This window comes from Bufo gargarizans, chromosome 5, assembly GCF_014858855.1.
Source record: "Bufo gargarizans isolate SCDJY-AF-19 chromosome 5, ASM1485885v1, whole genome shotgun sequence".
In the NCBI taxonomy this organism is placed as follows: Eukaryota; Metazoa; Chordata; class Amphibia; order Anura; family Bufonidae; genus Bufo; species Bufo gargarizans.
Genome location: NC_058084.1, coordinates 493,310,382 through 493,333,804, shown reverse-complemented (window position 1 = coordinate 493,333,804; position 23,423 = coordinate 493,310,382). Strand labels below are relative to the sequence as shown.

The 23,423-nt window shown below is 43.9% G+C and overlaps 1 protein-coding gene across 1 annotated transcript in view; it reads right to left on the bottom strand.

Annotated features, from left to right (window-relative positions):
• The window catches only part of MALRD1 (MAM and LDL receptor class A domain containing 1), a 500,726-nt gene that overhangs the window by 77,995 nt on the left and 399,308 nt on the right, over positions 1–23,423 (bottom strand). Inside the window, exon 33 of the mRNA XM_044295614.1 lies at positions 12,038–12,307. Within this exon, the coding sequence (XP_044151549.1) occupies positions 12,038–12,307 (270 nt within the window). The remainder of the gene's footprint in view (positions 1–12,037; positions 12,308–23,423) is intronic.

Genomic DNA, 23,423 nt, shown 5'->3' with positions numbered 1-23,423 from the left:
CCCGGCGGTTAAAAAGAAGACAGAAGGTAGGGAGATACATATCTGTAAATTGACACATAGTCTCTGCCACCGCAATTCTTACATATACATTTCTCTCAGCTTACAGTGGGATACCGAGAGGATTATCGTCAAGGCCATGATAGACACCGGAGCCTGTGGCAACTTTATAGATTCACATCTGGTTAAATCCAATAAAATACCCCACACCTTGAAGCAGAACCCGGTCTCAATTACTTTTTTAGATGGGTCCACATCCCCTTCTGGACCAATCTCTCACCACACCCAACCATTACTCGTGGCCTGTGGAGAGGGTCACATCGAACACCTTATGTTTGATGTCATTTCCTCTCCCATGTTCCCTGTAGTATTGGGGCTTCCCTGGATCAGACTGCACCAACCCTCTCTCCTCTGGCCTAAAGGGGAGGTACAGTTGGATTCCCACTACTGTACCTCCACTTGTTATCCAAACACTGCACTCATGCAGATCGCTCCCACGGGGATACCTCCCCATCTCGCTGAATTTGAAGACGTTTTCAGCCAATCAGGTGCAGCCACACTTCCCCCACATAGACCCTATGACTGCCCTATTGACCTCATTCCAGGCAGTCCTCTTCCTACGGGCCGCATTTATCCGCTTTCCCAACCCGAATTAGTCCACCTGAAGGCCTACTTAGACGAGAACTTAAAAAAGGGTTTCATAAGGCCCTCAACCTCACCTGCTAGTGCAGGGATGTTCTTTGTGAAAAACAAAGATGGCGGATTAAGGCCAATAATTGATTACAGGGGTCTCAACAAAATTACCATAAAAAACCGCTACCCTCTTCCACTCATCCCCGAACTGATCGATAGGTTACAATCATCCCGTATTTTCACCAAACTCGACCTCAGAAGCGCATATAACTTGATCAGGATCCGGAAAGGAGATGAGTGGAAGACGGCATTCAGAACCAGATACGGACTGTTCGAGTACATGGTAATGCCTTTCGGGTTGTGCAATGCCCCGGCAACGTTCCAGCATTTCGTTAACGACATCTTTCGAGATCTGCTGGACGTCTGCGTGGTAATCTATTTGGATGACATTCTGGTGTACTCGGACAGTCCTACCGACCACAGGAGGCACCTAAGATGGGTGCTGTCCCGTCTTCGGGTCCACTCCCTTTTCGCTAAATTAGAGAAATGTATTTTCGAACAGCCTTCCATTTCCTTCCTGGGATATCACATCTCCCCCCAGGGGATTCAAATGGATCAGTCCAAAGTGGAATGCATTCAGGCCTGGCCTGTGCCCCACACACGCAAAGCACTCCAACGATTTCTAGGCTTTTCCAACTATTACCGGAAATTCATAAAAAAATTCTCAGAGATAGTAAAACCCTTGACAAGACTAACCAGTACTACAATACCCTATACATGGTCCTCCGACGCCCAAAAGGCGTTCGAAATACTCAAACAGAGATATACCTCAGCTCCCATACTCCAATTGCCCAACCCCGATTTCCATTTTGTTCTAGAGGTTGATGCTTCCCACCTCGCCATTGGAGCAGTTCTATCGCAACAACCATCCCTTTCTGATCCCTTGCACCCAGTTGCATACTACTCCCGAACTCTCAATACTGCTGAAAAGAATTACCCCATTGGGGAAAAGGAGCTGTTAGCTATTAAGGATGCGCTGGGCAACTGGAGACATCTTTTGGAAGGAGCCAAACATCCCATCATGATCTACACTGACCACCGCAATTTACAGTTCCTCAAAACTTGTAAAACCATGTCGGCAAGGCAAGTACGGTGGAGCCTTTTTTTTGATCGTTTTGATTTCCATATATCTTACAGACCAGGTTCCAAAAACACAAAGGCTGACTCTCTCTCCAGGTTATACGAGGAGAGTACTGACACAGAACCTCCTGCCCTACTACTTCCGGCAAACCGGTTCGTGGGTCTCACCACGGGATTCAAGGAGCTCTTGAAACATACTCCCTCTGAAGGGGATCCTCCTGCTCCTCCGGGGTTGACAACAACCGATGGATTTCTTTTCAAAAACGACAAACTTTACATCCCTCCTAGAATGCAACCATCTGTTATTCGACTCATGCATGACACACCTCTAGCGGGCCACCCAGGCATCACCAAAACCTTGGAGCTTGTACGCAGAAAATTCTGGTGGCCAGACATGACCAAATCCATCCACGAATATGTCTCCACCTGTGATGTCTGTGCCTCTACCAAAACCGACAGAAAGCCTCCCTATGGGTTACTGATGTCACTAGAAACACCCACCAGACCTTGGCAGATGGTCTCTGTCGATTTTATAGTCGACCTCCCTCGCTCAGAGGGTTGCAACACCATCATGGTTACTGTCGACCTACTAACCAAAATGGCTCACTTCTCCCCACTTAAAAAATTACCATCTTCAAAAGAAACCGCCCAAACTTTCCTCAGTCAAGTCCTTCGATTGCACGGTTTACCCTCCGTAATTATTTCCGACAGGGGCAGTCAGTTTGTATCAAAATTTTGGAAGGCACTTTGCACAGCCCTCCAAATTGATCACAGAATGTCAACCGCATACCACCCACAAACTAACGGCCAAACAGAGCGAGTAAACCAGTGTCTAGAACAATACATTCGATGCTATTGCAGCCATCTCCAAGATGACTGGTTCGATCTACTGCCTCTCGCCGAGTTTGCATACAACAATTCAATGAACTCCTCCACTCAATACTCTCCTTTCTATGCAAACTACGGTTTCCACCCCACCAACCTGCCCCCTGATTACTTACCCGGGAACGTTCCTGCAGTTCAGGACTATCTCGAATGTCTAAGACAGACTTCCCTTACAATACAAGGTAACCTAAAGACCGCAAAGGAGCGACAAAAAAAACATTATGACACTCGACACTCTAATCCCCCCGCATACTGTGTGGGAGACATGGTGTGGTTGTCTACGAGAAATCTCCGCCTTAACGTGCCCGCTAGGAAACTCGGTCGTCAGTACATCGGGCCATTTCCCATCGAGAAAGTCCTGAATCAAAATGCGGTTCGCCTAACTCTTCCTCCCGACTGGAAAATCCATCCCTCCTTCCATGTCTCCCTGCTTAAACCGTACAAACCTAACCGACTCCCCCTTAGAGCCTTCCCCCCTGGCCCCCCAATTCAGGTCCAGGGTGAGGTTGAGTACGAAGTCGACAAGATACTCGACTCCCGTAAAAGGGGATCATCTATACAGTATCTCATACGATGGAAGGGTTATACTCCTGCGGATGATTCTTGGGAAGACTCGCGGGACGTACATGCTCCTAGATTGACCCGTTTGTTCCATCGTAGGTATCCTGATCGGCCTACTCCCAGGGAGAACTCCGGAGGCGTTCCTTTGAGGGGGGGATACTGTAATGCCGCCGACGCGACGGCCTTTTCTTCGTCTGCCGCGCTCCTTGCGTTCCACCGTGGAACGCGGAAGACGCGCGGGGGCTCCAGGTTGTGACGCGGCGGCTGCGTTCCACGGTGGAACGCGGAAGTCGTCCGGGCCAATCAGAAGGTCCTATGACACTTCCTGGTGCTATTTAAAGGGGCTGGTGAGGCGGCATGGCGTGCTGTGATTGTAGTCGGTACGCCTGCTGCCTCACCACCTGTGTTTGGGACATCAAGAGATCGAAGCTTGCACGTCTCCCTCACTGTCATCTGGGAGACGGATCCGCACCGCAACCGGACCCGCTCCAGCTACCCCGCTGACATCTGCGAGACGGATCCGCACCGCAACTGGACCCGCGCCAGTACCCCCGCTGCCAGCTGGAAGACGGATCCGCTTAGGAACCGGACCCTTCTCATCTCCTTACTAACATCAAGAAGACGGATCCGCTCTGCCCTGAAACTACGGTCTCCAAGGGAGTCTCCACCATCGCATAGCCGCTGCCAATCGCAAGTACCCTCTCTGTGAGAGAGCACCTCTCCTTACTTACATACAGGCTGAGATAACTGTGTAGGTCCCTTGTTGAGTGGCCTCTGTTAACCCCGCGGCAGCTACCACATTCTTGTATGCTAAACACCTACCCGCAGTCTATGAAGCAATAGTACTGCGCCGACCAGAGTTGTTTTCTCCTGATCACGTGATGGTAGAATCTCAAACTCACCGTTGAGGTTGTGAGTGACGCCTGAGATTCATATCTGATTGATCCTAATAAATCCGCAGTTGAGATCCACTGTTGAAAAATTGTAGGCGTGACAATCTGGTATGTCACTGTCCACGTTGTGGGACTATTTGTGCACTTATAGTAATTATTTAAATATGAGCTGAAGGTTTTTCAGGTTCGCCTGCCATTAACATAAATGGGACCCGCCGCGAACTTGCGGTTCGCAAACATTTGTTCGCGTGACCGCGTTCGGGAACCGTCCCGGCAGATATTCGGTACGGTATACCTACCATAACTCACATAGTTTTGTAGGTATCTCATTAAAGATCCATACAACTTAAAGGGTGTACAGAGCAGTAATACACGCATGTGGATTAGGCCTAGAATTTTATATTTTTCTTCCTTTTTCTTATTGTTGATGTAAAGTAGTTGAATAGAAGCCACCTTGAAACCTTCAAAACACTTACATGAAAATCCAACTATAAACACTTGGATAAAAAATTCAGATCTCTGTGTCTAGTTAGAAACTTTATTGAGTTTTTCTTTTCATCAGAATTCTTCATCTTGTTTATTTTAGTTCTTTGTCCGTCTTTCAGGCCTCATATTTTATCTCGGAAAAACATATTTTTTTTCAAACATGTCATCACCTACAAAGATTATTTTATCAGGAAAGTGAATTTTCAACTACAAAGTGAAGTTAACATTTGTGGCTCTGTGATTACATTTCAAAGTAAATGAAATCATTATAAGGAAACCTTTTTTATGTCCTCCAAACGAACGTCTTGGTACAATTGTTTCTTTTCTATTAATTTTAAAGGGAAGTAATAAAAGAGCTTTGTTAATGAGAGAAGATAGGAAATCTCTTCCAAGGTTATGGAGGTATAATGTTAGGAGAATATCGACACCTTCCGTGATCTCATTAAAAGTACTGGGTCATTTACTAGCCTGTAATATGCCTTTATTAGGTGTATTTCCGCCGCATAAAGGTATTTCTGGCGCATATTTATGCAACAATATGCAACTTTTCCCCGCCCACGCCAGGTGTAAAAAAGGGAACGGCCTTGCAGGCACATCTCATTCATCATTTTCTATGCATGTTTTAGCTGTAGAAAATGGTCTAAATGGAAGGGCTCCCGCACACAAACACGTGTGCTGGCCGTGCCTGTATTGCGGCCTGAAAACACGGATGTGGGTCCGCAATCCGGAAAGTCCAGTGCGGAACAGAGGCACGGAACCCCACGAAAGCACTACAGAGTGCGTCCGTGGGGTTTCTCTCCATGTCTCCACACCGCAAAAAAAAAGAACATGTTTTATTTTTTTGTGAAGTTGAGTGGGCCTGGATCGGTCTGCGGAATCGGCACGGATGTTGCCTGTGCACTGGGGACCGCAAATCACAGCCAACCAACGGCTGCGTGCATGAGCCTTAAGACAGCTAGGAAACTGGCATACATTTCGACTGGCGCTGGATACGCCAAAGTTATGTAGAGGCCGGCGCCTCTTTATAACTTCAGCGGATCTACCACCAGCTATAGGGGTTATTATGACCCCCTAAGTGTCCCAGTTTTACCTACCACAGGTCAACATATCACCTGCATAATGCACAATGTTTAAAGGCACATCAATAACAATAAACCAAAAAGGTTTCATATGGAAAAGTTCTAGAAAAGAGACGTAATACATAATGTGGAATTTCACAAACGCAAAAGACTGAGCAAAGAGAACCTATTATGAAGTTTGTCTTATAAAGGGTTGTCCACACTTAAAAGGGTTTTCCGAGAGTAAAATACTAATGACTTATTCTCTGGATAGGTCATCAGTATCTGATCGGTGGGGGTCCCGGTACCCCCATTGATCAGCTGTTTGAGCTGTGAGCGCTGTGGGCTTCTCCATGCTCACCAAGCACAGCTCAATAAACTGTATAGTGGCTGTGTTTGGTATCGCAGCTCATCCCCATTCACTTCTATGGGACTGAACTGCTCCTAGGCCACGTAACCAATGAAAGTGTTGCCACTCGGCCTAGGGAAAGCTTCAAGAAGGCCGGGGAACTACTGCGAGCTGCGCTGCCTTCTCGAACAGCTAATAAGCAGGGGTCCCGGGTGTCAGACACCCACCCATCAGAGGATAGGTCATAAGTATTTAATTCTTGGAAAACCCCTTTAAATCGTCCCTCCTTCCCAGTGGTACCTGTGAAGAGATCTATATTCACCTGCTCCATCTATGCTGCTCTTCTTCTGTTTTGTGGCTTCTGGACTGTCTTCAGTGGACTTTCAATCCCCATCTGACAACTTCCAGTTCTTCCACGTCACTGTTGGGTCATGTGTCTCTTGGGAACACATCACCTCTGAGACCAGTCATTGGTTGCACCAGTGCACGTGACCCTGTCCGTGTGAAAGTTGAGAGTCGGGGACCGGAAGTCAAGTGAATAGTTCCCAAGCTACAAAACCAGAACATGGTGGTGAGGACCAGGTAAGTAAGGATTAGTAAAGATTTCTCAACAAGTACTGTTAGGCTAGGGAGAGATAAAAAATATATATACACAACCCCTTTAAGGCTCTATGCATGCTACATATTGACTCCAAAGGCATTGTATATTCTTAGAAACTAAATTACTTTGTTTCATGAATACATTTTTCTATATTCTTTGTCTATTAATGCCTCTTGGTTTTCAAGATCTCTGCTTGCTTTCATTCCATAGGAAACATCATTATTTTTTTCCAGTGGGTAAATATCTGTCCTGGTCATGTGGTCACACACATCATCAGAGCTTTGTCTTGTAACATCACAGGACCAGGACAGAATTTTAACCAGCTGACGTAAACAACGAGCTATCCCGATTGTATAAAAGCAAGCAGAGTTCTGAAAACCACAAGGAATTTGTGAGAAAAATTTCCAAGAAAATTGTATAACTGTTCCTTATGCAAAGAAAAACATTTGCTGAAAGCAGAATACCCCTTTAATGTCTAATCAGTGCACTATGACGGCTTTGACCCCCATTAATCCCATGAATAGGGGTACATTCACATGTAGCAGATTTGTTACTGACATTTCTATTACTGAAAAATCTATTCCCATACTTGTGAACCTGATTATTTCTGCAGCATGTGCATGCCCCATTCAGATGAGTGGAACAGAGAATCCACTGTGAGCAAGGGTTCACCAACAATGAGGCCAGATGAGCCTCAGGCAGCACCAGGTAGGGGCAAGGGTTGGGCAGCGGAAGGGCCATGGGCAATGAGCGCTTCCATTGTGGCAAAGGGGTTAGGTTAAGAAATTGGCATTGAAGGGGGGGGCGGCACAGTTTCAGTTTTTGCCTCAGGCACCAGAAAGGCTAGGTGCACCCCTGGCTGTGAGCATACCCTAAAAGAAACAGCTTTTTGTGACAATCAGCCGGTCAGGAGATGACACATTTTCATGAAGAAATCTATAGAGACAGTAACATTTTGACTCTGGCCCTTTTATTCTATTGAGTAACAGCAAAAGTATAAATTGAAGATCCTGGGCCCCCCACCTACTGTGTGCTATTTAGAATACAGGAGTCTTTTTATTAGGCAGTTTGGCATTTGAGCTCACAAGCAACAGGACATTGATTCAGCTGCTACCATTGCATCCCCTATAGCAATGTCCTTACACAAGGCCCAAGTGGTCACATTCCTAACAATCAGATATAGCTGGCATATCTAGAAGCATTTGTGGCTTAATTATCTCTGTGACCACGCTGTCATTAGACAGCTGCAGTCACAATAAGTATCCTGGAAACCAGTGAAAGTGGTCCCCCATCATGGTACCGGGATCTATTGTAAAGTAAAGTGAAAAAGTCGGCAGGGAAGCGCTCAAGTAAGATCTTCTTGATGTGAGAGCGCCCCCTGCTGGCTGCAAAGTTAACTGTGAGCCTGCTGTCTGTGAATTAACTCCTTCCTGTCCTGAATGTGGCAGAAAGGGGTTACGATACACATATAGCATCCATTTTCACAGTACAAACATACAGTAATCTTTTGTAGCAGTTAGAAAAAAATATTGATAAACATTTTTTCATAATTTTCACAGTTTTTCCTTCAATATATATTTTTAAATATTATATTATATGGTGTCCGCCTCCAAAGCAGAATGGAGGTAGAACGGAGCCAAACTGATGCATTCTGAGCGGATCCTTATCCAGTCAGAATGCATTAGGGCAAAACTGATCCATTTTGGACCGCTTGTGAGAGCCCTGAACGGATCTCACAAACGGAAAACAAAACGCCAGTGTGAAAGTAGACTAAGGTGTCATGTGAAAATAATATCAAATACATGTAGGTCGGCTCAGAAATTAGCTATTTGCAGTTAGATAGGCCCATTGCTAAAACAGAACAATTTGCCTGCTCCGGGAATGAAGCGGTTAAAATGCATTGGCCTCATAACATGATTGCAAAGGTGCAAGTGGCCGTTAAAGGCATTATCCCACAACTTCATTTTCAAACTCTTACTCGCTTACCTGAGGGGCTTTCTTCCCTTTCTGTGTGTGGGTTCCCAGGAGCCATTTCAATTAGCTCTTGTAAACCCTTTCCTCTCCTACATAGAAAACAGTTCCTCGCACATAGCCTTTAGATACTTTTTGTATGTATTACCCCCACAATTTCCTTCTCAGCTGTCTAGAGAGGGATACATCTATACATTTCTATGAATTTAGAAGTAGGAATGAATGACAGAGGTTACGTTCAAACTCCCCCTTTGAGTGGACTAGTACATCCCTAAAATTTCTGGGTATCAATATTTTCCCCGAACCTAAGAAACTATATGATCTAAATTACTCACCATTATTAAAATCCATTCCAGAAATTCTAAATTCCTGGTCCCCTACCTTTATTTCTTGGCTGAGACAAAGGAAAATGTTCAATACCCTAATAGTTCCTAAAATCAGTTACCTACTGCTAACTTTATACATCTTCCACGCAGACTCTTTAACTCCTTCCAAAAACTGTGCTCCTCCTATATCTGGGGCTCCATAAAACCCAGGATCTCCAATACGAACACCACATTTCTCCTAGTCCCAGATTAGGATGTCTAAGGCCCCTTTCACACGGGCGAGTATTCTGCGCAGGTGCGATACGTGAGTTGAACGCATTGCACCCGCACTGAATCCGGACCCATTCATTTCTATGGGGCTGTTCACATGAGCAGTGATTTTCACGCATCACTTATGCGTTGCGTGAAAATCGCAGCATGTTCTTTATTCTGCGTTTTTCACGTAACGCAGGCCCCATAGAAATGAATGGGGTTGCGTGAAAATCGCAAGCATCCGCAAGCAAGTGCGGATGCGGTGCGATTTTCACGTATGGTTGCTAGGTGAGAGTCTATTCACTGTATTATTTTCCCTTATAACATGGTTATAAGGGAAAATAATAGCATTCTGAATACAGAATGCTTAGTAGGTGGTCAATTGAGGGTTAAAAAAAAATAATAAAAAAATAAACTCACCTTCTCCTCTTGATCGCGTAGTTCCCGGTCTCTTCTTTACTTCTTTAATGATGAGCTGTGGGCTAAAGGACCTGTGGTGACGTCAGATCACATGCTCCAATCACATGGTCCATCACCACGGTGATGGACCATGTGATTGGAGCATGTGATCTGACGTCACCACAGGTCCTAGCCAGTAGTTCATCATTAAAGAAGTAAAGAAGAGACCGGGAACTACGCGATCAAGAGGAGAAGGTGAGTTAATTTTTTTATTTTTTTTTAACCCTCAATTGATCACCTACTAAGCATTCTGTATTCAGAATGCTATTATTTTCCCTTATAACCATGTTATAAGGGAAAATAATACAATCTTCAGAACATCAAGCCCGAACTTCTGTGAAGAAGTTCGGGTTTGGGTACCAAACATGCGCGATTTTTCTAACGCGAGTGCAAAACGCATTACAATGTTTTGCACTCGCGCGGAAAAATCGCGCGTGTTCCCGCAACGCACCCGCCTCTTATCCGGGCCAAAAATATGACGCCCGTGTGAAAGAGGCCTAAGAGGCTCATCGCCGTAGTGACCCTAGAGCTAGACCAAGTAGTTGCAAGTGCCAATTAAGGAGCAATCCCCCTCCTGTATGTTAGTGGACACCCAGACATGGTCCTTATAGGCCTGGTCCGGTACTATACCTAGTGCTCAATCTCATATATACCATCCTCGTTCCCCCCGCCCCGTCCTTCCCTTACCCTTCACCCCATTATCCCCCCTTCCCCATCTCCCGTCCATACGGGTTTACTGTTTGTTTTTTGTTTGTGTGCTCAGTATTCAGGTGTCACCCCATCCGCTTCATGAACAAGAATACTAATTTCACAAAGGTATCCTTGCACCCTCTGGAGTCTGACCTTCTTGATTTACGTATATGTTTTTCATTTTAAAAACACATTCCCGCAAGTACTCTGTTACCCTCATTATGTACTGATGGACGACATTTTTTGCCGAGCATATTGTTCAATTGTCTACGTTGTATATCTCTTTGTTGAAAATCAATAAAAAGATTTTAAAGGGAACCTGTCATGTGGATATTTAATTATAATCTAACTAATTACATACAATCATTAACTACTAAAAAGTACCTTAGATGTATTCACTTACTGGTGTGACAGATGGTTACCTCATAAATTATATACACACAAAGATGCCACATGCCGCTAATGAGCTGATTTGAGTCCAGCGTGATGTCATTGAGTCCAGCGTATATTTAATTCAGAGCTATAGCCACTCCCCTGCCCACCTGCTGCTGATTCATATGGAAAATAACTGTCAATCAGCAGCAGGTGGGCGGGGAGAGTCTGGAGCTCGTGAATATTCAGGACTCATCATTATCAGCTGGAGCTTTTCAATACAAGATGTTGGCAGATCGACTGGGTCATTTAAAGAAAGTGACCCAGCATTTTGCTAAGAGAATCAGTCACTTATTTATGTTGCCCTTAGTTAGGACACAATAAAACTGGTGACAGGTTCCCTTTAAAAAGAAAAGAAGTAGGAATGAATGAATGAATGAATGGTGCCTGGGCTGTTTCACCTGCTTCCCTATAAGGTGACTACGTCGGAACTGAGGGGAGAGGAAGAGAGCAGGGAAGCTACTGTGAGTCCATCTCTGAATGCAGGGGAAGGTGGACCAGAAGGATAAACAGCAGGGGGCACTACCTGAGAGAACAATGTAATGTACATAAAAGCCTAGCAATATTTTTAATGCATGTATGTTTCAATAATACAGTACTTCATTTGAAATGCACTATTCATTGCATAGTAACTAGGAATGAGCGAACCCGTGGAAGTTCGGGTTCGCCGGATTCGGACGAACTTCAGGTCAAATGTTGGATTCGGGACCCGAACTTGACCCCGAACCCTATTGATGTCAATGGGGACCCGAACTTCACTTTATTATTTTCCATTATAACATGGTTATATTGGAAAATAATAGCATTCTTAAGACAGAATGCAAAACAATATGGACATTTAGAGGAAAAAACAAAACAAACTCACCTCATCGCGCACATCGCAGGTTCTTTGGCAGTTCCTGTTCAGTGAAGATTTAAGAAGCTGCTACAGCACGATCAAGTGGATGAGGTGAGTTGTTTTTTTAAACCATAAATGGCCATATTGTTTTGCATTCTGTCTTAAGAATGCTGTTATTTTCTGATATTACCATGTTATAAAGGAAAATAATAAAATCACCCAAACACCAATCCTGAACCTAGACTTGCAGTTCGGGTTCGCTCATTCCTAATAGTAATCTTTTTAAAGCTTTGCCAGCTTCTCTGGATATAAAACATTGCAACTACAGATGTAGCAGTGCTGAATTTGTCATGTCAGCTGTATCTGTTATGTAACATAACTTAAAGTGATATTAGAATGATCAGAGGTAGAAATCCAATCAACAAATTTGTACTCGTGTTCATATAAAAAAGTCTGAAATCCTTACTGCAGGTCTTTTCATCTTCCCCAAGACGACAATCTGTCACCCCATCGCACCGCATGATCAATGGGATGCATTTATCAAAGCAGTGGAACTCAGTAACTCTGCAGCGCGTTTCGGGGCTGGTGATAGGAGATGAAGTAGGGCAGAGGATCTCATCTGTACCATCCGTGCATTCTTCTACTCCATTACATTTTGCTGATAAGGGAACACATTCCTTTTTATACATACAGGTGAACAAATCCTGAGAACAGGAAGGTAGTGGTATCAATGGACCTGAAAAGCATAAAAGGTGAAACAGCTGAAAATATCAGTGTAAAAAACTGTATAAATAAAAAGAAATAATCATTATTTTATAAACAAGTAACAATATATGGAAACATTTCTAATTTGAAAACTACCGTATTTTTTGGCTTATAAGAAGATCCTCTGTTTACTAAAATACCACCAGGGCCGCCTTTAACGCAGGGCAAAAGGGGCAGCTGCCCCGGGCCCAATTGCTCCTGGGGGCCCAAGTCAGCTGCCTCTTGATTCCCGTTGCGGCCCTAGTGACAAGTGGGGGGGCGGCGACAGGGCACAGGGAGATGAGCGATTCTATTGTGGAAGCGCTAATCTCCATAGTCATCTGTATCGCCGTCCTCAGGACAGCGATACAGATGGATGTGCTGGGGCGGGGCAGGGGAGGGAGAGGCGTCTCCCTTCCCCGTTCCTCTGACAGGCTGCAGGCACTAGGCCTGCAGCCTATCAGAGGCCGGTGCTGGCGGCGCAATGATGTCATTGCGCTGCCTGAGCCGTACAGCGCGGGACACAGGCCGGAAAAGGTTTGCATCGCATCGATGCCAGCCTGATGGAGGTAAGTATAAGTGTTTATTTTTTTATATGGTACTACTTACTGGCACCTGATTGGGGGGCACCTGTTACTGCCACATGATTGGGGGGCATCTATGGGGGCTCTTGTTACTGGCACATGATTGTGGGGCATCTATGGGGGCTCTTGCTACTGGCACATGATTGTGGGGCATCTATGGGGGCACTTGTTACTGGCACATGATTGGGGGGCATCTATGGGGATACTTGTTACTGGCACATGATTGTGGGGCATCTATGGGGCACTTGTTATTAGCACATGATTAAGGGGCATCTATGGGGATACTTGTTACTGGCACATTATTGGGGGTCATCTATGGGGCACATCTTACTGGCACATTATTGGGGCACTGTGGGGGCATCTATGGTGGCACATCTTTCTGGCACATCATTGGGGGCACTGTGGGGGCACTTCTTACTGGCACATTATTGGTGGCACTTTTTATTGACACATTATTGGGTGGCACTATGAGGGCATCTACTGAGGCCACAAAGAAGGGGTATTTTATATGGGTGACTCTGTATAGAGGCATTTTATACAGGGGTGGGTACTATGGGGAAGAGGAGAGAGGAGTACTATGGGCTCATCTATGGGGGACACTAAGGGGTATTTTATACTTGCAACTTTTTTTGTGTGTGTGTTGTGGTGGAGGGCGTGATTGCATGGGAAGATGGGATCCAGGGGGCCCAAGTAAATTCTTGCCCAGGGTCCAATCAATATTAAAGACGGCCCTGAATACTAGGAATTTGTAACAATTCTCAATTAACCAATTAATCACTACTCAAACTTTCTACAATACTATTGGTTAGGCATTAAGCTAATTATCTATCCTTGTCTATTTAAAGACACACCTTTTTCCTTATTAACCCTTTCAATACAATCTTACCATTTTAACCTATCAACCTTGCTATAGAACTTTCTTACTTCTATCTGTATCTCAGCAATCATCTTTTACTTTGTTATCACATTTCCTACCTATCACCAATAGCTTATTGCCCTGAGATTTCCGCTCATACTATAAAGTAGACAGACAATACGCAAAGCTTTACACCAAAAGCCAGGAGTACAAGCCAACAACCCATCCATAAGACAGGTACAGTCAGCATACCTGGCAATGGCAGCATTGTGCACAATGAGACATGCAAGACCAGCTCTCCATCCAGAAGGACCTGAGAGCCAGTGAGCCTCAAATTGCCACAATGGGGCTGAATGGCTTGAAGGAACCTGCTCGCCCAGCTCATTATCATTAGGGTGATGAAAATTGAAAACTCATTTCTGGATGCCAGGTAACTCTCCTCTCACTTGCATGTCTCATTGTGCACAATGCTGCCATTGCAAGGTATGCAATGACTGACTGCTTTATGTTATGAGCGGAAGTCTCAGGGCAATAAGCTATTGGTGATAGGTAGGATAGGGGAGAAGCTACTGGAGGTAGGATATGAACGTAGGATAAGTTAAAGATTATTGCTGAGATATAGCTAGAAGTAAGAAAGTTCTATAGCAAAGTTGATAGGTTAAAATGGTAAGATGGTATTGAAAGGGTTAATAAGGAAAAGGGTGTGTGTTTAAATAGACAAGGATAGATAATTAGCTTAATATAGTCTAACCAATAGTATTGCATGAAGTTTAAAGGGAACCTGTCATAGGGATTTTGTGTATAGAGCTGAGGACATAGGTTGCTAGATGGCCGCTAGCACTTCCGCAATACCCATTCCCCATAGCTCTGTGTGCTTTTATTGTGTAAAAAAAACGAATTGATACATATGTAAATTAACCTGAGATGAGTCCTGTCCCTGACATACAGGACTCATCTCAGGTTAATTTGCATATGTATCAAATCGTTTTTTTTACACAATAAAAGCACACAGAGCTATAGGGACTGGGTATTGCAGATGTGCTAGCAGCCATCTAGCAGCCCATATCTTCAGCTCTATACACAAAATCCTGGTGACAGGTTCCCTTTAAACTTCATGCAATACTATTGGTTAGACTATATTAAGCTAATTATCTATCCTTGTCTATTTAAACACACACCCTTTTCCTTATTAACCCTTTCAATACCATCTTACCATTTTAACCTATCAACTTTGCTATAGAACTTTCTTAAAAGTAATGATTCAATGGTACTTGAGGTAATTGTTGCAAAATGGTATTTTAGTAAACAGAGGATCGTCTTATAAGCCTAAAAATATAGTAAGTATTGTTTGCACTATCTCTTGTACACCCTGGGGTGTTGGTCATATGTTATAACCAGTGATGGTCAGTTTTCAGTGTTAGCCAGCGAACACATGCGGGCTGCCATCTTTAGTAAGGTAGACTAACTCCTCCGGCGATGCACAGGTAAGCCCTTACCTGTGTCGGGAGCCGGTCTGAAATCAAATGCAGTCACCAGGAGCAGGCAGTTCCGAGAACAGCCCGATGAAGGCCCCCTGCGGCTGTTCTCGGAACTGCCAGCTCCCGGTGACTGCATTTGATTTCAGACCAGCTCCCGACACAGGTAAGGGCTTACCTGTGCATCGCCGGACGGGTGAGTCTATTTTACTAAAGATAGCAGCCCGCATGTGTTCGCTGGCGAACACTGCAAACTGACTATCACTGGGTATAACGTGGTAGACCGGATCTCTACCCCATATTTAGGCTAGTGATGATTATTTACTTTTTACAATTCTGTATGCGATTTCTCTGTTTTATCTTATATTTAATCACACTTAGTAAATATATGTATTCACTAAGCCTGCGTAAGCTTATTCATTCTCAAATCTGTTGAATTCACGTTACAGCGTGAAATAGGCCTTACCTTTCCTCTCGTCTCGTTGTATCCTGATATGTGTGGTACGAAATGGCCATCTATTCAAAAAAATCATGTTTTCATGATATGTCACAAGGTGCCTATATGTGTCTAGATGTAGTCCTCCAGTGGTTGTTTTGGGATTCACAGTCTGTCAGGGGCTTTGCTAGCTATATTCTTTAAAAATTTTCTCATGAGAAATTGGGGTTCGTAAAGGAGATCATCTCACTAGGATATGCAATGTCAGACGTGTGCGTTCCATCTATGGGATCCGCTCCCATCTCTGCGCATGCCATTTGTTTCTATGGGAGTTCCGAAAAAAGCCAAGCACTGGCTTGGCTATTTCCAGCAGTCCCATAGAGGTGAATGGAGCGGTGGCCGTGCTTGCAAAAATGAAAGCAAAAAGTTGCATGCAGCGGTATTTGTACAGCCGATAGCCAGCATTTATGCCAGAAAAGAGGCTGGATCACCAACGGGTCCCATTATAGTCAATGGAGATCAGGCAGCATGCAGTAGTACCTGGCAATGCAGTGTGTGGAGAGCTCTGATAGCCTGATCCCCAACTGGATCAGGCCACTGAAAGTCAAACCTGTCAGCGGGCCCTTCGAAAATCTGTATCAATGTTTTCTGGGGGTTTTTTATGCAGTTTTTTTAGCCAAAGTCAGAAGTGGATTTAAAAGGAATTGGAAGTATAAATGAAAAACATATCTTTTCCATTCTGCTGCATCGATTTCTAGTCTTGGCTCAACTGCTTCATAAATGAACCCATGTAGTGGCATTATTTAAAAAAATGTGTAAGAAAGCACCATAATGTATATTTAACATAGGAAGATCTTACTGAAGGGAGTGATGATCATCCAATAAATATGACATGTACAGTTGACCTCTAGGCTAGAATCTCATGTAACCTCTAATGATGTAATCTGCAATCTTAAAGGGGTGACATATCGTTAGGATATGCCATCAATGTTAAATAGGTACAAGTCCCACTTCTGGGACCTTCTGCTATCTCCAGAACAGAGCTCTCCCTAGGACCCGCACCTATCTGACATTGATGGCATATCCTAGCGATCTGCCATCAATGTCCAAGAAGGAAATACCCTTTTAATCTTCTTTACATTTTTTTTTCTTTTACAGTTTTTGATTTATTTTATTTTTTAAATCATCCATCATGATCTACGTAAGTAGAATAATCTGTAGTGCTGGAAGCAGTTTTTTTCCTTATACCCTTGATGCAAAGACATGTAAGATTAATTAGAAAACAGCAGTTCGCTGAAATTACAGATTTGGGACCACAGTAAGATTAACAAGGGGACGTCTGCTTTTGATAGTCCCTACAAGCAGGTAACAGAGTAACCCCCTGGCTGGGCACCCCTACTTTAGGTGATATCTGTAGAGAACCTGGCAGTAAGTGTTCGGATTCCCTGCAGCGCAAAACATTACACTGTGCCAAATTAATGAGATGTCTGTATAATGTAGGACAGAACAGGACAGGCTCTGGGGTGAGAGACACTTTTTCAAACTGTAATTATTAAACAGTTGTTCTAAGGGCAAAAAAAATAAAGGGCAAAAAATAAAATAAAATAAAGAGAAGCTCAGCATCACCCAAAAGTAGTGATTGAATATAAGCAGCCGTATATATTCTTTATAGTATATATATACCTCTTAAAAGGAGTCTCAAAAATTGTAAACATTTACTGTAGGGTCAGTGCCCCTAAACGTAAACGTACTTTTCTTGTGAAAATCCGGTCCTCTAATCTAGAGAAATTTTTCTTCATCACTCTATGCTAATGAAGTTTTCGTGTGCACCTTTATGGGGTCACGCAATTTGGTGAACCATTGTTCTACCATTCACCTCCCACTCTGCTTTGATTGACAGTGACCTGGTTCTGAAATCCCACGTCGGCACCAATTGCTAAAACTTCAGGGCATAATCAATATTGGTCCACAGAAGTCAGGCCAGGGCTGTTCTCCACATTCGCTGGAGAGCCGGGGGAGAAGATGTCGGGATAAGACTGACCCTGTCAATCAAAGCAGAGTCCAAAGGATGAAGAGGATTATCCCGCGGTATCAGGTGTGAGGCAGTGACAGGCCTCATACTGTATATGAAAGAAGGTATGTATCTCCCAGAATGGTGCAGGAAACGTATTAAGGAGATACATATTGTGGTTTGCTGTGGTGCACCTAAGATGTGCCAACAGGGTACCCAGCCTTGGAGGAGTGGAAGCCAGAAGCTAGAGTGTCCACTAAGATACTGTAGATAGTTGACAGTGTTGTCACCTAGTAAGCAGGTAACGGCTAATCCGGGACTGGCTTTTACTGGGAGTAAGCAAAAAGCTAGGTGGTTGGTTACTCCCCACGATCCACTCTGTTTTTTTTTTATGTGGTCCATGTCCACGATTGTGTTTATAAGTCAGCAGCATGATGCAGGGTGAGTCTGCTGTGTGAGAGGCTGCAGATCACACCCTTCAAGGCGCGTGTGAAGCCCCGAGACTGCTTGACTTTATTGTGGATGACATGAACTGATTACTTGTCCCGGCTGCGATCCGGCTTAACTGAACTGTAAGTTGGCTGGAACAAGCAATAAACTGTATTGAAGTGACTTTTTTGTGTCCCTGCCTGTCTTCAAAACTGGTCATAGGAGCCCACGGCATTACAAAGGATAAAAAGATGCATTTTTCTGTCACTACCAGAGCTTTGAGACGTTCTCACAGCTCTGTTTCCACACCCCTGTGATGATGTCACTACTAGAGCTTGGAGGAGTTCTCTTCCCTGTTTCTCCGACTCTGTGATGAGGTCTTTACTTTCGGTTTCCTTCCTCCCAGCTGTCCCTCCTGTGTTTGATTTCGCTGCCTTTAAATCACCCCTCCTCCTTTGTAGAGGTGCGGATTATACTCTTCATTTTGAGCTGTATCTCTCGCTTGAGTGTCTTCTCCTGTGTGACTTCTCTTCACTGGATCTGTGTTCTGCTGTTGCAAGTACTTCGGATATCGTCTGCTGACTTTGGATCTGTTTTCACTGCGGCTGCAGCTCCTCAGTTAAGTGTTCAGACATTGTGTGTTTCTGTGTCACTTGCTGACTGGATCCGAGGCGACCCCGGTTCCGTCCATATACTGAGCAGGGCACCGGTGGCCGTGCCCCTTCCACTATTGTAGGGGTTTCAGCGGTCTTCAGCCTCAGGTACGCGGGCATGTCTCGATCCACCATTTGGATCCGGACATGGGCATAGCAGCTTAGGGAGAGCTTTTAGTGTCTGGCAGGGGTCACCCTTTATACTCCCTAGTTTGGGTCCGGTCAGTTGCTATTCTCTGTGTACGCTCTTGTTGCTCACTTACAGCCGTGACATTTTCAGGATTAAAGAACCAGATTTTCACAGGAAAGTTTTGTTTATGTTCCGGAGCACTAACTGTATATGCTCGTATGCTTACTTTAATAATTTTGGAGGTAACAGACTCCATTTAACATCATGAGATATTTCATGGCAGACAAAAATCTGTGGTACATAATCTTAGCACATCTTGACTTATGAGTTGGTGTAAAATTCAGCTATAATTTCCGCTATTTAATTTATGATAAAAGTGTTGGGCTGAGGAGGTCCTGTCCGCTAAGCTCTGCCCACTTTTTGGAAAAGAGCCATGAGATTCAGGAAATCTGAAAAATTCCCAAATCTTAGCAGAAAACTGGTGCACAAGCCATAAGTTATATTCACTTTATGTACAACTTACATGATAGACACACTGTATATGTGAGATACAGAAAACATATAATATCGTTCTATAGAGGCAGATTATAACTATAAGAGTGCCGAGGAGCCTCAGAGAGCCACATATGAGGAGGTCAATACCATAAGTAGTGTGTCATAGTTGGGCCTCTGCTACATACTTTACACTGTGGCCCAGTGCCTGGAGGTTCGCAGTAACCATGAACTGTGAGTGCGGCCACGAAGATCATCAAACTACGGCTCAATGCGAAGTTAATGCGTTCTAACACATAAGCAATTGCAAAGTAAAAGAAACTGTACAGTAAAGTAAGGGACTTAGAATAATCTGTAAAAGAATCCTAGGGCACAAATTGTGTTTGATGTCTTATTCGTACAGGGCGTTGTCTGTACTCAGTAAAGATCCGTATCTCAGCACGCCCTACAGTGAAAATTAGGAAAGGAGGAAAGACTGTTCATGCGCTGGGAACAGGGCCTCTAATATACTAGATTATAATCAATAATTTTCAGTTTATTACTGAATATCATATAGGTTTCCTTTCATATGCCACAGACCTATAAACAGGTCTTATCCACAGAGGGCAGACCAGGCCCAAGCCCGGAAAACCTCAGTCTCAGAGGCTGCAGCTGTCAAAGAAGCAACTTCACTACTAAAGAACCCCTAAGAGAAGGAGATACGAAGGTCTAGAACAGGGATGCTCAACCTGCGGCCCTCCAGCTGTTGAAAAACTACAACTCCCAGCATGCCCTAATAGCTGTAGGCTGGTCCAAGCATGCTGGGAGTTGTAGTTTTGCAACAGCTGGAGGGCCACAGGTTGGGCATCCCTGGTCTAGAACCGGCGATGCAAGCTTCAGACAGCAAGGTATTCGCTTGTTTATGGCATAAGAAACTTTGCTGCTATAGAAAGGATTATTGCCTCCTGCATCAACCACACTTTGAGACAAACTGGCTATCCACGTCTTAGATCTGCGCCTCCCTCATTCCGGGAACTTTACAAAGGGTTAACAAGAACCCAATTGCATTCCTGTGGTTACTTTGTACAGACTGCAAAGTGTTCTTAGAGAGAGAGGGAGTACTACCACTACCATCATTGATGCTGCTTATACACTGCTATGGAGACAGGATCACACTGTGATATATACTGTACATACCTGGGAACTGTGCATTTTACTACCATATGTGTTACTACTATCATCTTCAATTCAGTAAAGAAAAACTTAATTCATTGCAACTTGTGGGCCTTGTTATTGACTCTATCATCTCTCATCCTTTGCCCTCCTGTTTTGCATCCTACCAACTATTCACCATCAAGGGCACCCAACTACCACCAGGCAGGAGCCTGGAGGGAAGAAAGGGTGTGTCCTTCAGTCACTGCACAGCCCTAGGGAGTACCAGGGTGGAGCAAGCTGCCGTGAGCTGTTCTACTACCACCATCTTAGCCACTACCAATCCTCCCATCCTATGCTCCTCTTTCCCCGCTGCACATGCATCTAGGTGTCCATCACATGACCAGGGCAGATTTTTATCCTCTGAAATAGCCTTAATCGGCATCCTATAAGCCTCCTTCCTTGCACAGATTAAGGCACTCTTTGTAAGGAGAGATAGTACCCTCCAAATCCTGACCAGTTAAGCCAGAACTCTCTGCTCTGCACTCGTGAGGGCCAATCACCCCAAAACAGCTGTCTGCAGATGAGATGTTGGCTTATTTATTATCCAAGTCATGATTCAAGGCCTATTTAAAGGGTTGAACATTGACTCATAGGATAGCTACTTTACATCTGGTGGCATCAGAGGCAGAGCTTTTTAGGGGCTGATTTGCATCCCTTTATCCTCATGAAAAAAGCAGTATAAGTCCCCATTCACTGACTACAAACACAGATCTTAAAAACTACAAGGAATTCCTACACAAGGTTTATTCAAAAATTGTATACATTTTGCAATATGCCACAAACAAGCTAAAACTAGAATACTCCTTTAACTCAAAAAACATTAGTGCAGTATGTAAAAGAAACAGTCAGACGATGCACACATGGCACTTGTATAGTGACATATGGAGTCTCTGTGGCTCCATACTAAGGATCTATTGCCACTCTAGGTGCCTCTGTATGACAGAAGTATTTTTGTAGTATGATATCTGGTGTTACATGCCTTGGCATCTGTACGCCCTTGAAGAAGTATGAAGATGTAGTACCAAGAGCATCATACTTCCATGCAATACTGAGCTGAAGGCACTCCATGTGGCACCATATGGTGCCTCCATATGACACTGTTTTATAAAGGTATTACCCTAAAATATTAAGCAATGGAACATACCATGGCAAAGCGCAACCGTAGAGTCCCATTTGGTCCCAAATTACAGCTCCATACAACTTGGAGCTTGAACAGAGTCATAATACAGCCATGTGCATGAGTGCTTAAATGATAAGCTCTGCTACATCTGTATGTTCATGACTGTTACCATAGGTTCTAGCCGAAATTCTTTTTGCAGCATGAAACTGAATCGCCATGCATTTCCAGCTCGGCACATTTTTGTCAACAGTCCAACTGCGGTATATAAATTACATACATCCAGCAGCCTAATGCATCAGAATCTAATTGGTTTTATAATTGCCTGTTCCCTCCTTTGACACTCGGAGTCTCCCACTTCTATCTTACGGGAGTTCACAGATGAAGTACATTATTCATACATTTGTCCTTGGAATACTAATAAATTAAATAATGGCAAAAAATACAGAGGGGAAGTTGCGAATCTACAGGAGTGCCGTTCTTCTGCATTGCTAAGCCTACTGTCAACACGGGATTATAATGCAGCTCTTCTAAAATTTACTAAAGCCAAATAAATTCCATTAAACACAGAGCAGGAACTCGGGAGCGTTTGGTGACATTAAAATCTACAGAGTTCAGCAACCATTTGAACGTGTTCAACAAACAATTTGCAGAATATTCTCATTAATCTGCGCCTCGCTCCCTTTCACCTCCTCCTGGTATTTTCTGTTTGGGCGTGCATGCCTGGCATCTGAATGCATGACTTTATTATCGCGAGCTCTTATTACACTCGTGTGGCCATCTTTGTATATTGAATTTTGTTCTCCTTCTGATTGCCTCTCGGAAATTAGCATAACATATTGGTAGATCATTGATTTTTTTTTTTTCCAGGAGAGATTGGTACATAAATGAATATGGCCCATTTGCTTGACATGACATGGGTGAGATTGATAACCATGCAATGACAGATTAGTAGCGCCTAATGGATTGTGCCGAAAATATATACCAAAGGAAGGAGTATGGGCGGTAAGACTAGAAGAGGGAGGGAGAGGTAAGGAAACTGGAGATGAGAGAAGAACAGAGTCAGAAAATAAGCGTAGAGTAAAGGTGGCCATACATATTAGATGAATGTCAGCAATGTCAACACTGCCGGCCAACCATTCAATGTATATGGCGGTGGGAGGGACTCTCCCCAATGGCAGATGTTGGGTATGTTGGATCTCGACTTGCCTAAACCTTTTATTCTTAAGGGAGATAATCCTCCTCCTGGTAGTGGCTTGTTCTCCTCTTTCTATTGAGGACATAAGCACCCTCAGCCAAACCTCTTATGCATGTGTATGGGTGCTCGGGTGGAATGGTTGTCGGCTGAAGGAGCATTTGACCAACAGCTATCTAAAGTACTTGCCAATCTTAAAACTAGTAGCATGGGTACAATTAAACAGAGATTGGGTGGATTTATGGGAAGGAAAACAATCTGGAGTAAAAAGTAAAACAAAAAAATGTATAGGACAACATTTATCAAGACCGGCTTGTTTCCCCCTGCACTGCCGGAAGATGTGCCAAGTTTTGCAGAGGTGCATCCCTCTTGTACACACTTAAATCTATGGCCGCCTCATAGCTGTCGTAGATTTAAAGAGGTTGTCTCACTTTAGCAAAAGGCATTTATCATATAGAGAAAGTTATTACTAATGTATTGTTATTATTAGAGATGAGTGAATTTTTCTAAAGTTCGATTCGGCTGATTCGCCTAAT